Source organism: Netta rufina, assembly GCF_964035555.1.
Source record: "Netta rufina genome assembly, chromosome: 3".
Lineage (NCBI taxonomy): Eukaryota > Metazoa > Chordata > Aves > Anseriformes > Anatidae > Netta > Netta rufina.
This window is the reverse complement of record NC_140125.1, coordinates 36,222,123-36,238,652: the sequence shown is the minus strand read 5'-3', so window position 1 is coordinate 36,238,652 and position 16,530 is coordinate 36,222,123. Positions and strand designations below refer to the sequence as shown.

Genomic DNA, 16,530 nt, shown 5'->3' with positions numbered 1-16,530 from the left:
CCAGTGTACCTGAGCTGGAATCTGAATAACAGAAGAACTTCTTAATTGCTATGTGTGACTAGAAACTGGCTTCATGTTGCCTTTAAAAATAATTTTACTTGAACCCCTCAAGACAGGCTGGGTAATAGACGTGGCTGGGAGTGGAGTTCTAATTTTCTGACTAGCTGCAGTGAAAGCAGAGGCAATTTTAAAACTTCCTGATAATGACAGAGGTTGAGAAATGGTTCTTTACATTAACCCTGCTGCATTTCTGTGTGTATTAATTTGCTTCCTGTGGCACAGAGGAGATTTAGTTACTTTTAAATTTATACAAATATGTGCAATAAAAAGACCACTAGAGTCCAATTAAAGTGTCACAGCTATTAAAGAGTACAGAAAATGAAACTGATAGATATGTACATGATTTCTTGTAAATTTGTGCTTTCTGGGATTGTCACAGTGGTAAGTACACCAACAGCTGTTGTGTTTGGAATCTATCCTTGCAGTTTGTTAGAAGGTGCTCGACAACTAAATAGCATCAGAACCGTGAATGGGGAATTGGTCCAGTGAAACAGATGCTACTGGGAAGTTTCTGCCTTTATTTACCAACCTGGTAGTCTTTTTCTAAAAATGAAAACACTGATTTTTTTCCTTAAAGAAGCGTAGCTGAATAGCTCCATTAAAATACATAAATAAATAAATAAATCTGTAGGCTGGCTGTCTTCCTCCCATAATTAATTGCAGGCAGAAATAAAGATGTGTAAGTATCAGGTCTTTAGGCACAGTCTAATGATTAAGCAAGCACAGCTTGCTTTTAATTTGATTTGTAATCTAGACAAAGTGTTTTTCAATAGCACACTTTTTATAACAGCAACTGATTTATAAAGGAGTTCACACAAGCACATTTAAAGAAAGAAGGAGCCAGTCTGCAAATAGGTCTTGCAGGCTTCAGCCTTTCATCGAAACGGCTACATCTGTAGGACTGCCTCAAACTCCCAGCCCTGACCACATCTACTTCCAGTTATTCCTCATAACCAGGGAAGTAGTTGAGTCACAAATGAAATTTACAGCCTGCTGCACATCCGTGGTGACAGTGCTGTGGCAAACAGCATGAAAGATATCCCTAGCTGCTCCAACAAATGTCTGCCCAAGGCGCAGAAATCTTGCCTTTCAGAGAGGCTACTGCATGTGTTTATTTATTGTCGTATTTTACAAATATTTATACAAGATTTAGAAAATTCAATAAGGTGCGAAATTGTCCCTTTTAAGGTCCGCTAAAGGCAGTGAATGACAGTTTTCCATAATAGAAAACATAAATCAGGTTTGAGCATCGCATAACGTAGGAGGCTCAGCATGAGTACTTTGAATACATTTTCTACATCAATGGCAAGATATGTCCATGGACTACTGCCTGTTCAGATGCTATATGCTCTCTACACCTATTTTGATAATTTCAACAAAACTAGCAATACATCACTGTGACCACGATCTTCTTACAGAATAATACCAAGTCAACCTTGAAAAGGAAAGTCAGAAAATCCCAGCATTACTTCAGCCAGAAGAGGCAACTTGACTGAATTATTTCAGTATTACAAAAGACACTGAAAAAAAGACGGTTCTTAATACTCATGAGCACCAGAAAACCCTCTGAGGATGACTGACTATGCTGAATTTTCACACTGCAGCATCTCTCCAGCAAGGATTGTGTTTGAAGAAAAAACCCACAATCTCTACAAAAATGCTGTCTGGGCTGTTTGGAAATTAAGTAAGATACCTGATAAATAGTTCATTTAGAATAAAAAGAAAACGGCATAAAGTTTAAAAAGGAAGTCATTTTCCTCACTCTAGTTTTTATTTTTTATTTTTTTAAAGAAAAACAAATACTAAACTACAATGCTATTTGGTACATAAAGTGTATCAAAGACAGTTTTTTTTTTTTTCAGAACAGCCACAATAGTAAAAGTGGACAAAATGTATTTTGTGTTTTGTAGCAGTTTTGTTTGTGCTATACTTGACTTCAGAAAGACTGTGTTTTTATTTTATGAAGACCTAAATAATGGAAGCTTAAACAAGAACAGGCAATCACATCTCTGCTGCAAGGCATAAGCTAACCGCTACAAATCACAGGCAGAATCCTGTGGGAAGTTTTTGCCTTCCTCTGAAGCATAACTGTAAAGGCTACTGCCAAAGGCACAATGTCAGGCGAGGTCTTGGTTGGGTATGATGACTTCTACTGCTGATACTGTAACTACAGAAAAACAAAACGTACCTTTCCTTGACCTGCAAAAGAATAGATTCATTCAGACATGCAGAAAATTTTTATCAGAAAGAAACATAAGCTCTTTCTTCAAATGTCATGCAAGACCTTCAGACAAAACAGAAGCAATTTTTTGAGGTTTCAGCACATTGCCAAAGCAAACCACACTGAACAGAAAGCAAACAATGACCTGCCAGTGCACACACGCAGCACAAATGAGAGAGCTAGAAAATCAGAACTAAACCAACCCCTCATCTTCATAAAGGTACTTGACAGTTCCCCAGAGGATAACAAACAGCATTGGCACACCTGGGAAGAGAGGAGACAAGGTTGGCACTGAAATTAGTGGACAGGGGAAATAGAAAAGGACAAAAACCCCCACATAATGATGAGCAACATAATTCTCCGGTAGCAAGGTTGCAGCTTCTGTCCAGTGTAGGTGGCTTTGAATGGTGGGAGGAGGAATCTAACCTGCAAGTAATTAATACACGTAGCATGTTTTGCCTGGGCCTCCACTTAGTGAGCACAAGCAATAAACAACAGACCGTCGGCCTTATACTTGGAATATAACAGCTTTTCTGTAGAGATTTTCATGGAGGAACCAAAAGAACTAAATTTATGGAGTCTCCATCAGCCTCTGTATTCAAGCTAGAGAGGAGGAATGCAGAGCTCTCAGAACCAAACCTTTTGCATCCATATTTCACTTTGCAGGTCTGCTATATGTTGCAATAAGGCAGCACCAAGCACAGGCTGTCTATTGGGATCATGGTTTGAGTACACTCAATTCCACATACCCTAATGATAAATGAAAGAATGGGCATACCACACAGCAAGTGTGCTCAGGCCTCCCTCAGAGAGAAGTCCAGAGTTTAGGCTGTAGTGCTGGCAAGGACTTGAGGGGTTGCCACAAAGCAAATGCATCTGGTCTTGAGAAGGGGCTTGATCCTATGCTTACCTGACAGAGTATGTGTTACAGATGCTCATGGTTTATCTGGGGTGTAAGGGGAAGAGAGAAAAGCCAAATAAGCTGGCAGTGATTATTTGCTTTATGTCAAAGACTCTCAAATTTATTCCACGTATTAAATTCCTAGGTCCTGAAAAGTAATTTTAAGGTGCATCTACCAACCAATATTCAGTACAAGGAAAGCCAAAAAAATAATGCAAGGAATGAGAGCAGGTTGAGACTCATGAAGAAGGATGAAGACTTTCTGCCTAAGGACGGGTTGACATGGTCTACAATTCCTCTGTGTACCTCATTGGACTGTATCAGATGCTGTACATATATTATATGGGAAGAGCAATATTTAATATACTTATTACATTCTTTAGAGCCAATTGGTAACAGATCATAAGAATATCAGTGTGCAACACTGAACATTGCACAGAGTAGATACACAGTTCCTGACAAAAGTAGTTACAGGGAAATCAGTGATCTCTTGCAAACTGAAAATCTTCAAGCAGTATCTGTAGTGGGCATACATTATCAGTAAAAACCTACTCTTTTGTTGTACTGTATTACTTCTCTACTATTAGAACAGCTAAATACTATAGCTGTAAAAGACCTGTTATTCTGCTCAATCCATTAAAAAAAAAAAAAGGAAAAAAAAGAATAAAGAACAGCAATATAAAATCACAGAACAATACCAAAAATTAGAATAGCAAAGATAATAAATTGAGTAGAGATTATTGGGCAGGCAGTTGAATCACATTCCACAGACATACCTGATACTGAGCACGCACAATATTTTGGGAGCAAAATTACTGAGAACTCAGTGTTGCTTTGATACTGGTATAAGAGATTAAGAACAGACTCATTGCAAATCATTTCCAAACACAAATGAGCCTTTGATTCATAGAAACTAATTATAGTTTGAATTATTCCTTTCTTGACTTTGCTGAGAATTAAGACACTTTAATATGAAATTTGCAGGACAACGCACAAACACCAAGAGCACAAAGGCTGCGTGTCAGTGAAGGGAACAGATATTCTGAGTGATAATGACAAGTATTTGTGGATATCTCCATCTTCTTGATAAATCAGAAATCTTTCCAGATTTAATTGCATTACTTGACATTTGCATTAAGTGAGAATCTGTTATTATTATGTTTTAAAAGGGTCTACCTCAAGGCTGGTGTTACTGAACCACATCAGCATCCTACCATACAAATATACAAACTAATAGATAGTATGGTGACATGTACAACATCGTCTGCCCCTCCCACCTGTGACACAGACCTGTGGTGCCTTTCTGTTGCAACACTGCCAGTCACCTTATAGACATTAGATTCCAGCAACATACTTTTCACATGAGACACCAAGACGTAACAGTGCAATGCATAGTTGTGAGCTTTGCACATCAGTGCAAATACTACATGGATAACACCATCTGACATCTACCAAATTCACAAAGTCCTATCCTAAGAAAATGGTGGCTCTGAAAAATATCTGGGGGACAATATCAGCAGATGGGATTGCATCCAGTTCTCCAAAGCCCTAATCAAGATCTAAACAGGAAAATGCCACAACAGCCTTCCCTAATCCACCTCGAATCTATAGATATTTAAACAGCAAAAGAGCAAGTTTGCAGCATCTCTGCAGTAATTATGGCTTGCAAGGATCACTGAGGTTCTCCATAGATTGCTTTATAATCTTGACACCTAATTAACCTCAGTTAACAGGCACAAATGTAAATGTCATTACAGTTACGTTACTCAGGGGAAATTTGGCTAGCTTGAGAAGGCAGAAGAAGCAAATTCTATACAGCTCCTTGAATAAAATATACAGACGAATTATTTATTAACAGAATCAACACTGTATTCCAGTCCTAGACTCCCAACATGCAGCTCTTTTGGCACATCTGAATTTCAGTCTTGCAACTCTTTCTCCTGCAGCTATTCAAAGAAGATCAGGTATCTGACAAGAAAGTGCACTCACTTATAGGGTATGCTTATTTAAGACACAAGCTGAACTCTTTCTGACTTTGCTTGTCCTCATACAAAAAATCTTTTTTTCCAGATTAACTGGCTACAAAAAGGTTTCTGAATTCTGGAAATGTTAATGTCTACTTCTGTCTGTACTGAAGCAGTGCTGAAGATGCCAGAGACTGCAAAAATCTGCTCAAAATAAATTCTGCCATATTATTGTTTACAGCATAACTGACCAAAAGTCTTTGAACACCACATTGTGATTATGAAACCTATCAAGTGTATTATGAAATATGCATGCTGACAGTTCAGCTAATAAAGTTCAACTTCAAATGACAGGGATGGGGCTTCTAAATAATAGGCTGCAATAATTATATATATTATAGATGATGAGAAAGTAATGGATCTGCCAAGTCAACATCTTAACACCCTACTGCATAATTAAGCAGCAGGATCTATTTTCATCCTAGCTTACAACATTCTGCACCTGCCCAGGTGTCTGTACAACTGTAATTAAAAAAAAAAAAAAAAAAAAGGAAAGGAAAAATGAAAAATAGACATTATCCAACCCAAAAAATCTCAGCAGTTTTATACAGAACAATATCAGGATGGGTTAGGTAAGAGAAGAAAGCTGTGAGAAATTCTGCTCAGGAATCCACCATTTGGTTCACATTTTCACAGTGTTCACTGTCCCTAATAAGCAGAGAGAAGAATCAAAAGTGGGGCTGCAAATGGAAGCTACCATGTCCTGGTAACAACATGTAGAAATCAGTCTCTTCTTTAGTGGGTCGGAGATATTTTGGTAATAGAACAGAAAAACTCAGGCAGTCATGAAGTCCATGAAGTAGCAGTTACTATGAAAGGTGACACCAGGTATGTTCCATGCCATCTTTCCTTCTTTCCCCACCTCGATATGCAAGCAAGTTTTCATTCTTGCAGACACATGCTACAGCTAGCTTTGCGTTGTATAACATTTTATGCAAAAACAATTTCAAGGGAGAGAAAAGTGTGAGGAGCAAGAGAGGCTTCCCTCATCTTCACTCGCTGATTAGAGATTCTTCTTGATGGAAATTTGTCTCTGTAGGACCAGAGCACTGCCCTGCTGCTGAGACCATTAAATAAGGACATATTCTGCACAGAGCATTTTATGACTGATGAATTTGTTTATAAGCTCAAATTTCAGATGTTTCATATTTCTTCTCCCAAGCAACAAGTGATAGGACAAGAGGAAATGGACCCAAGTTGCACCAGGGCAGATTTAGGTTGGATATTAGGAAAAATTTCTTCATTGAAAAGGTTGTGATGCGTTGGAATAGGCTGCCCAGATAAGAGGTTGAATCACCATCCCCAGAGGCATTCAGAAGATATGTAGATGTGGTGCTTAGGGACATGGTTTCGTGGTAGACTTGGCAGGGCTAGGTCAACAGTTGGACATGATGATCTTGGAGTTTTCCATCCTAAGTGATTCTATGTTTCTGTTCTATGTAACCTGGTATCACTGGCTTCCACTTGGTGAGAAGTTCAGCTTCTGAGACAACCAGGCACACAAACCAGAAGGGCACTACTGCTGTCAGAACTCCAGACCCCTTTCTTTCTCTCAGAACCCATCCAGGACAGTCTGACTTTACCAGCTGGTTAATGTGTGAATGCAAGAAATACGAGATCAGTGAAGTGAAATTAGGGATAAATAAACATGACCAGATGTACAAAGAGTCTCAATATGGAAGATGTGAGAAGAAACAATGAAATATTTTTCTTCCTAAAAAAAGAAAAGTCATGAAAGAGTTTAATGCAGAAGACCAAGTGCAAAGAGAATTAAGAGAAACTCCTGACTGATTAATTTCCTACCAATCTCAGTCTGGACACAAAGCCCATTTTCACATCCTTGTCTGAAACATTTTTCACTCAAAATTGGTAAGAGAAGGCTAGTATAATGCATGCATCCTGTCTTCCTTGCAATCAGAATATAGATTGTGACACCCTAGCCAGGCTACCTGCTTTTAATAGCTTCATTCCTTCAGCATATTCTTCCTCAGAGCAAGTCTAGATTACCAAGAGTTGGAAGGAGGGGAGTTATTTATTTTTTATGGCAGTTTCCCTGCTGCAAGTGCAGCTGGGTGTAAAATTACCATAGAAGTTTGGAGGATGTTTAGCTTTTTATTAACATTTTCTTCTTAGTCTTTAGTGCTGAAAATTGTCTCCTCCTGTCATTCTTCCAGCCTGGAAGTCGTGCATAGTCACTATGGGAGGTTGACATTGTTTTCCTATTCTTCCCTCCTCCCTGGCTCTAAATGTAAAGAGCTCCTGTCTTCAGTAGCTGCTGAAAGATGCACACAGTGGCATTATGGCATTGCTGCTTTTTTCCAGAGACCACACAGCACTGACACAACTGCTTGAAGTCAATGTCTAGCTCAGTGACTCTTCGCTTGGGCTCAGACAAGAAGAACAATGAGTTGGTGTTCTGGACATCCTGATTAAGAGCAGTCTGAACATCCCAAGAAACAAACAAAAGAGTAATCATCTTGACCTCCTTAGTTTTGTTTTCTTTCCGCCTTTCTTCTACAATTTTGTTCTCTCTAGAAGGGGAGATCCGTGGGTTTCTCTTATGCTAGAGGAAGGAAGCACTGGGTACCAGCACTGCATAGCAACAGATTATTTTTCCCCGCAAGTGATAATGACTATCTGAATCAACATCCTGCTTAGCTACCATTGTGCTGACCTCCAGACCGAAGGAAACAACTCATCTACCTGTTCTGCCATTAGCTTATTAAGACACTTTACAGAATTCTGTTTGTTAATGCTGTTACTGTTTCTGTTTTCTTCCCCCTTCCCTCAGCTGTGAAAATGCCATAAGCCATTGTTTTTGCAGTAAGATGTGTGGGACTCGGGGTCAAAACAAATGTATGAAAGTCTTTTTTACAAAGGATAAGAAGTCAAGCAAGTCATTTTCCACATTAAATGAATTAGGAAAAACATAACATGGCTACCTTAAAGCCAACTATTGCATGAAATCTTGACAAGGAAGTGGCCATTACAGGAATACAGTTACCTCACAAGCAATCAGGAATGTTTAAAGAATCTTACCAGTATATATGATATCAAAATAAATGACTTGCAATTTATAAAACATTATAGTTTGCTTTGGTCTATCAAGATTGTATAACTTCCCTAGCTTTTGCAAAGTACAGTCACATGAGGTAAACAGATATATTTTCCCCTCATAAAAAACTTCTAATAGCAAAGACAATTACTCATTTGAACTGGTAATAAATGGAGTTCCATCTAATAACATTAAGAACTGACCTGAAATGTTAAAAACATTATCATATAGCAAAAATAGATTTGGGAAATATTTATTAATTTTTGTAACACCTTTCACTGTCTGTTAACATTTCCTAGGAAAACACAGAGTAAGTATGGTATCTTTTACTTATTTCTATTTGAAAAGCAGTTTTACCCTTCCTGTGTTTTGAATTGAAATTAAATGTTCATATTAGACAGGAAATGGGAGAAGTACATTTTTTTTAGTTACACAGCTACGTGGACTTTGTTCCACTGTCAATGACAAACCATAACACTGTCTAACATGATAATTGAAAAGCTTGAAGAGAAATATGTATTGGGACATTTCTGCATGCTTGAAAGCTGGTCCACGTATTACAGTTTTGCTTGGGGTTACCCAGAGAATTAGTTCTAGCTTCCTGTTTGTTCTGAGACCTGCTGTTCCTCAAAAGTAGTAAAACAGGGCTAATATCATGGCCAAGAGTATGCACAAACATTCAGACAGACAGAAACCTCGGAGAGAATACATAGTTTATTCATATGTACTTTTGAGAGAAGTACAAGTGCAACCATATTTTATCACACGGGGGATTACAGAAATTACTCAGACAGCAGAACACCATATTGTCTGTGAGTGCTCATGTCTGTAAGTTCAATTAGAAGAAATAACATGATATGAGTAACACCCACTACGTTTGTGAACAATACAGATATGAAATCTTAACACATAAATATTCATCAAAAGATGAGTAATGAACAAATTAAAAAAAAAAATCATCCTGAAGACACTTCATTAACAGGTCGGGGTATCAAATCAGCTCTGACACAATCAAATAGATATTTTTACAGTTGATGAACTACAAAGAGCAGGACGCTCTCAACTCAAACAGGAATCTACTGTCTCTTTGAAGCAAATCATTATGCTGAGGCTGTCATACTGCTCAAAAAATACCTAAGAATTCACAGCAGAAAGGGACCTGGTGAGGGACCCGGGCACCCAAAAACTGGAAACACCAGTGAAGAAGCAAGAAAACAGAAAAAACATCTTCATCTGTTCCCAGAAGTTGTTAAAGACTGAACTGTTACCTGTTATAACTGATCTGGGAGCACTGAGAGCTTCACAGGACTGCAATAGCAGATATTTCTGCATTTGAAGACAGAGAATTAGTGGCAAGGTTTGCACATACAGCCATGGCTGGAGTAGCAAGAAACTACTCAGAAGAGGATTGAATGGCACTGGCAAAGCTATTCTAGGAAGTCTGGATGAAGACCATATAACCAGTGTCAATTTCTGACACTGCCACTTATTTCCACAAATTCATACAGAAATTCTGCTTACAGTAGCAAAACTTCCACTCTAAAGGAAGAACAAAACCAAAATGGTGTCTTCTGTTTCTTCCCTCTGCTTTTGAAAGAGACAAACTGTAATTAGAAATGATTCAGATCAAAACCATCCTATCCTTTGCTTATAAAACAACACAGTACCCTCAGGATTTGGCTGGATAAAATTTTGCACTGATTTTTTTTTTTCCCATTTCTTTTTTTCTATCTACTCTCATGACTTCAAAGTTTCAGGATACTCCCCCTTCTTTAAAAATAATAATAAGAAAAAAAATATCAAGGGTAGAGTGATTAAAACATAACTAGTTCAATAAAGTGAGCCAATAAGAAAGCTGGAGAGGGACTCTTTATCAGGAAGTGTAGTGATAAGACAAGGGGGAATGGTTTTAAACTGAAAAAGGATACATTTAGATTACATATAAAGAATAAATTCTTAACTATGAGGGTGGTGAGGCACTGGCACAGGTTGCCCAGAGAAGCTGTGGATGCCCCAACCCTGGAACTGTTCAAGGCCAGGCTGGATGGGGCTTTGGGCAACCTAGTCTGGTGGGAGGTGTCCCTGCCCATGACAGGGGATGTGAAATTAGACAGTCTTTAAGGTCCCTACCAACCCAAACCATTCTATGATTCTTTGGTTATATAAAATGCTTTTGCTGTATGCCCTATATTAAACAACAATGGAAGAAAAGGAATTTTTTTAACTAATACTCTCCAGCAGGAACTTGCTATTACTTGCACTTAGTTATTCCCATCAGTATGTCAGAAAGCCCTTACTCTTCATATATCTCTGTTCAGTATAATTGGTCGAACAATTCACAGTAAGCCATTTATATGTATTTTACCAGTGGACTACTTCACTAATAAATATTCACAGTTAGCAAACCCATATAAACAGGACAGTCAAAACAATTTAGATGCTTAAACTAGTATCTATGAAAGCACTTGCAGTATTTACCTGGATTTACTTTAAGCCAGAGTGAGGGGAGGCAGGAAAAGGGGAATAAAGTGAAAGCAATAAAAACTTTTGGAGATAATTTCAAAAATAAGATCAGTCTTGAACACTAATACAATTACATATAATGAGAGAGTGGAAGAACCAGAACTTTAGAATTTCTACAGAAGGCAGCTCTGGCTTAAGGAACTGACTTCACACTATCACAGTCCTTAATCTCAGACACACATGTCGCACGGTATATGCACCCTGACAACTCTTTCACTTGACATTTGTTATTTGCCCTGCTCTTCCCACAAAAGCAACCTGAATACACCCTGCTAGCAGCCTCTTGTTTGTCAACCCTATTGCATCCCTCTGCTCATGCTGCCAGCACATCTCTACCTTTGTTCCTGACAAGATATACAATATCACCGCAATTTTGCACCACAAGTAGCTAACATGTCTTTGAATGTAATGAGAAACTGCCAGGAGCTGAAGCAGGGCAGTTCAGAACAGCCTTTGCTCACCTGAAATCACCCACACACCTCATGTATTGGGAAGCTGATGTATTGCTGGAAAAGTATCATGAGCCTGTCACTGGCTTGGGCTGTTTCTGTGGTACAGCACAGCCCCAGCATTATGAACCTACAGACTCTACACTGCAAGCATCCAGGAGCTGTGCTGGCCCAGCCTAAGCAAGATCAAGGATCCGGAATAAAAAGGGAATGGAGTGTGGGACTTGAACTGGGCACTGCTACAATAGACACACAGTACTTTTTCCTGTCATACAATCTGCTGGTACACACAGCCAGTGGTGGACATAAGGAAAGATCAACTTACCCCAGCCAATGCAGAGATAAAGACGAAAAATTCTTTGCTCAGAAAACACTGAAAGTACCAGCAGCGTGTACAGGTACATGCCTTCCACCAGCAACCAGTAGTAGTTTGCAGCCACACAATACTGCATCATCACAAAGACCAAGCGGCAGATGAGGGATTCCTGTGATGGAAGAAAGCACAGCCCAAATGAATGCAACAGGGGCTACAAGAAAAAACAGACTAACCCAAAAGTTGTTTTTGGTCTCCTACTCTTACTTCCCCCTCAAAACAACACTTGCTAAATTCATCACATTTGAGTACTGAAAGGACAGAGGCCAGCACTGTGTGCTATACAGAGCAGATAGACAGCATTGCTCCTTAAAAAAAATAAAAAATCCGTATTTTCCTTCAATATGCATTGGATTATAATTTGAAAAGCAGCACAGAAAGATGAAAAGAATCACAAATGAAAGGTAGTGTCCATATCAACTGCAATCAGTGAACCTTTTCACTTCCCCAAATATTCTTTTCTGCAGCTGAGAATTTCTCTATTTAAGAGCAAATAGTGCATTCCATAATGTTAACTATCTTCCAAAGCAAAAAAAAAAAAAAAAAAAAAAGTAAAATTGATAGAAGCACAATACTGTCCAGTGCATCACATTTAAGTGCAAAATCTCTCTTGGCTGGTAAATTAAAGAGAAGTGGGCAGCCAGGCTTTAGATAAGGATGAAACTTGATTACCTAATTAATATATCCATCAGATCTGATGAAACCACTATTGGATGAACCATGTGTGAAAGTACACAGGTTTTTTATTTTTTATTTTATTGAAAGGAGGAAATGACTGACAATTTATTGTGAACATTTCCAAACCCTGCACTTAGTTATTATTAGCATTACAGTGTTATTCTCTGCCAGCCAATACGTTGCGGATGCAAAGAAATCAACCGTCATTAGAGATTCACTCGTTGTATTGGCACTTAAGCCTTAGGTCAGAAAAGGATGGGTGGATGGGCACTAAGTATGTATTAGAATACATACATTTTATGACCTCAATCCTGTATTCCAGCAGCAACCACTGCACCCATGTTCTAGAATCACAAGAGTTATACATGTAATGGAAATCCCTTTCTTTAAAGATTCAATTACATTTTGTATTCCAGATCTGAAGAGGGAAAGGCATGCTTTCATCATATTCACAAAAGAGTTGCATATCCTCTCCATTTGATTAGAAGTATTTAATTAGTTTGTTGCTCCAAAGCTTTTCTAAAATTAAATTTGCATTTAAATCAGATGCATCCCTTTTTTCATCATTAAAAGATTATAAAGATCTCCAAGAATGACCAACTAATTTGGTCATTATACCAGAGGGACAGTCTTATCACAAAAGGTGTTGGTTTAGGAAAATGACTACCTTCTTGTCACTATTGAAGAACAGAACCTGCAGCTTGGGAAGAAGAAATGGTCATTTGTATATATGCCAAAAATCCACCTCTTTGTGTTTGTTCCATCTAGAAGGGGAAAACCTATCACAGGCAAACATGTCATGGCACCAACTACTCTCTAACTAGCCCCAGCTTGCACAGCCACATACATTATGATACAAGATTCAGAGAAACTCTATGGACTGAAGAAAACAGCATTTTGGACAAGCCTCAGTGTACAAATTGAAATTACCTGCTGTGATGCAGACACACCACCGTGATGACTCCAATATCCTCAGAACCACCACAGTGTCTGCCCCTACCTGGAAGGAGATAAGTCCTTCCCACTGGTGTTCTTGTGTGGCTGTGCTGTACATCCACTTCACCACTGAGTCTTTAATGAAGACGGATATAGCACGGAGGATAAAAGAGGTGAAGAGGTTCAGGTGAATGTAATTCCTTGTGCAATGCAGATGTCTGTAAAAAAAGGAAGAATCGATCATGACCCACAAGTGGTGTAAAAACTGCAATATCACGGGTAGGAGTGAGGAAGGGAACAATGGACCCTGTTGAAAATCATGAGGTACCTGAGGAAATCCCGTAACTTAAGAATGGCTGAGGGTATTTCAAACTGTCTTTGGGAAGAAATCACTATAAAGGAAAAGATATTCAAAACTTTAAGCCCTAAGGGTGAGTGAGGGAAGGGAAAAGATCACCACATTAGGAAAAACTATTTAAAAGGTTTCAAAAGTGTAAAATTAAAGTCATTTTCAGAAGAAATATCTGAAAGGACTAAAAAAAAATAATAATATCAAACTTCACATAATGCTGTATCTAACCTCTTTGAATTGACCCTGATGTCACTGCACAGGTTTACCTTGGCAAAGCTCAGGAAATGTGCAGCAGAGCTTCTGGCTGTGTTCAAGCATCCCTTCCCACAATGAAAAAAATAATTAATTAATTAATTAATTAAAAATCCACCTGTAAATTACCAATGTGACAAGAGAAAAACCTGTATTCAAATTGCCTCCCAGGGGAATTGGAAGTATCTTCTGTGGAACTAAAAGGAACACAATTTTCACCTCTGCATTCAGAATTGAAAACAAAACAGAAAAAAAATCCTCTTGAATTTCATCAGCTAGCTGCAAAGACAACAAAATTGCTACTTGTTGAGAAGAGCACATCAAGGGATAGCAAAGGAAACTGCAGTCATGTAAATGGCACCCAGCTGCAGAGTGCTGTCAGTGTTTTACCAGCTTCACCCACAAACGTTTTTCTTCCAGCATTGTAAGGATACACACTTTGCTTCAAAGGAAGCTACACTGGATATAATTCTTTTTTTGATGCTAAAAAATTCAGATAGCAAATAAACCAACCAAAACAAAAAACAAAACAAAACAAAACAAACAAAAAAAAAACAACCCAACAAACAAAACAACAACAAGAAAAAACAAGAAAAATTGTTCTAGAAGAAGTTTAAGAAGTTTCAGTGAACTTCTGCTTTAGATGTTTGATTTTATTGCTCTATAAATTTGGGTAAGATAGTCCACGTCTATTTACTTGGTCTCAAAGCTATCACTTTTAAACTAAGACAAAGGAGAACATATATATATGTGTGTGTGTATGTACAGTTTAAATATAATTTTTTGCATCACTTTAAGGTCACAGCCTATTTCAAAACTTACCTATGATAAATGTTTATTTTCCTTTAATTTAAAACTTATTTGCTGCTGCCCTTCAGAATTGCCATGCATTTAAATCCAATTGACAAATTTATGTAAATTAGCTAATTGAAGAAAATAGTTTGCAAGTAGTTACAGACTATTTCTGCTGCAGGCAATGCAAGTTATTCAAATTGTTTCAGTCATTAAGTTATGGGGCTAATTCAGCTTCACTGAAATTACAGATTTTTCTTTCATTTCTTTCAGAAGATACAAAATTGGACACTAGAGATATATTGCTTCCTCTCTTGAATCATTATTAAAAGCAAATATAAAGGTTATTTTGCAGTCTAAGAACTCATTAACTCCTTCTATTGCAGAAGTGGATAACATCAGTCTTTTGGTGCCACCGAATTAAATTTCTATCCTTATTTGGTGAGGTTGCACAACTACTGGGGCCACAAGCATTTACCCACATAGGGGTAAATTCTTAAGTATTTTATGGGATCCAGGAAGAAGTTGTTTCCAGATTGATGATTTAGACAGGAAAACACAAAATGGTTTGATGGCATAGTTGTAATAAGACTCTGAGCCCCATTAACATCTCTGAAAACTCATTTTCAAAATCAGAAATGCACACTTGTGCACATTTCTTCCAGTCCTCACTTCACAGTTAAAGGAAAAAATGCTAATGGATCTCTCCACAAACAGTCAGAGCATCTAAATTTCTCTCTTTTACCAGTCATCTGCAACAGAGTTGCTCTTGGTTTCCTGCCAAAAACATGCACAACCTTCCTTCAGTACGTATATGGTTGTGCTCTGTGACCTTTACATTTTGGCTGCTAAGATTATTCAAAAAGTGTCATTGATGGGTGAAACAAGGAGAAAGCTCTTATCCTGGGAGACATTTGGAGAATTCAAGACCATATGCTGTTCAGTCGGATGAGTCCCAAAGTTGCACAGCTACTACATGAACAAATCATAATTATCATCACACAGCACTCAGAAGGTGAGCATGTCTCTACATTCCTGCAGTCATTTTAAATCTTTGAGATAGCCTTACAATTCTCCACTGGAAGGAGGGATAATACAATGCTAAAAGGTGTTGTGCAGTAGTATAAAACTTGGGTTATTTTAGTTTTGGCAATTACAAGCTGAAGGTACAACTGATCTTTTCAAATACATGAGGGGTACATACACTTAGGAGGGAGGAAAGGAGAGGGACTGCCTTGCTAACAGAGTGCTGCCTCCAGGGCAAATGATCATTAACTGGCAATGAGAAATATTTAGTCAGGGAAAAAAGTTTCTTAAGGACCAGGACACATAAGTTCCAGACCTGATTTCAAGAAAGAGTAACCAAAAGATGGGGAAATATACTTCTTCAGAGGCAGCCTCATCCAGCCTGTAAGAGGGATGATGGGACCTGGATGCACACAGCAGCAAGGAGCAGGACTGCATGACAAATAGTTTTTCCTTCCACACCAGATTAGTTTCACGTCTTTGTGTTTTCTAAATATCAGTCTCCTGTGCTCAGCATCCCCACACCACAGGAATTTTGGGCTGAAATAAATGAGATATCTATTGCATTTAGAGAAGGAAAAAGAGAGATTGTTCTGTTGGAGCCCAAAGGGTTTTTTGTTTGTTTGTTTGTTTGTTTTTTAACCAAACCTACACAATGTAGCATCAGTATGTATCCAACTTGGGAAGGCTGTGCAACCAGCAACCTCTTAATTTTGAGGTAACTCGTGCAATTCATTGGTGCATACCAGGATGAATCCAGCATGCCAAACTGACCAGGTGACAGCAACGTATTTCATAGAAAATTTTCAAATTTCGTAATTAGTTTCCCTTCCATACTGCAAAAGAAATAATTTCTGAAAGTTCTCCAAAAAGAGAAATTGTGTAAAA

General features: G+C 38.2%; 1 protein-coding gene across 1 annotated transcript in view; it reads right to left on the bottom strand.

Annotated features, from left to right (window-relative positions):
- GLP1R (glucagon like peptide 1 receptor) overlaps nt 1–16,530 on the bottom strand; it is a gene marked incomplete at both ends in the record, with an annotated part of 85,979 nt that overhangs the window by 10,971 nt on the left and 58,478 nt on the right. Inside the window, 3 exons of the mRNA XM_084283419.1 lie at nt 2,485–2,545; nt 11,559–11,718; nt 13,285–13,438. Of these exons, the coding sequence (XP_084139545.1) occupies nt 2,485–2,545; nt 11,559–11,718; nt 13,285–13,438 (375 nt within the window). The remainder of the gene's footprint in view (nt 1–2,484; nt 2,546–11,558; nt 11,719–13,284; nt 13,439–16,530) is intronic.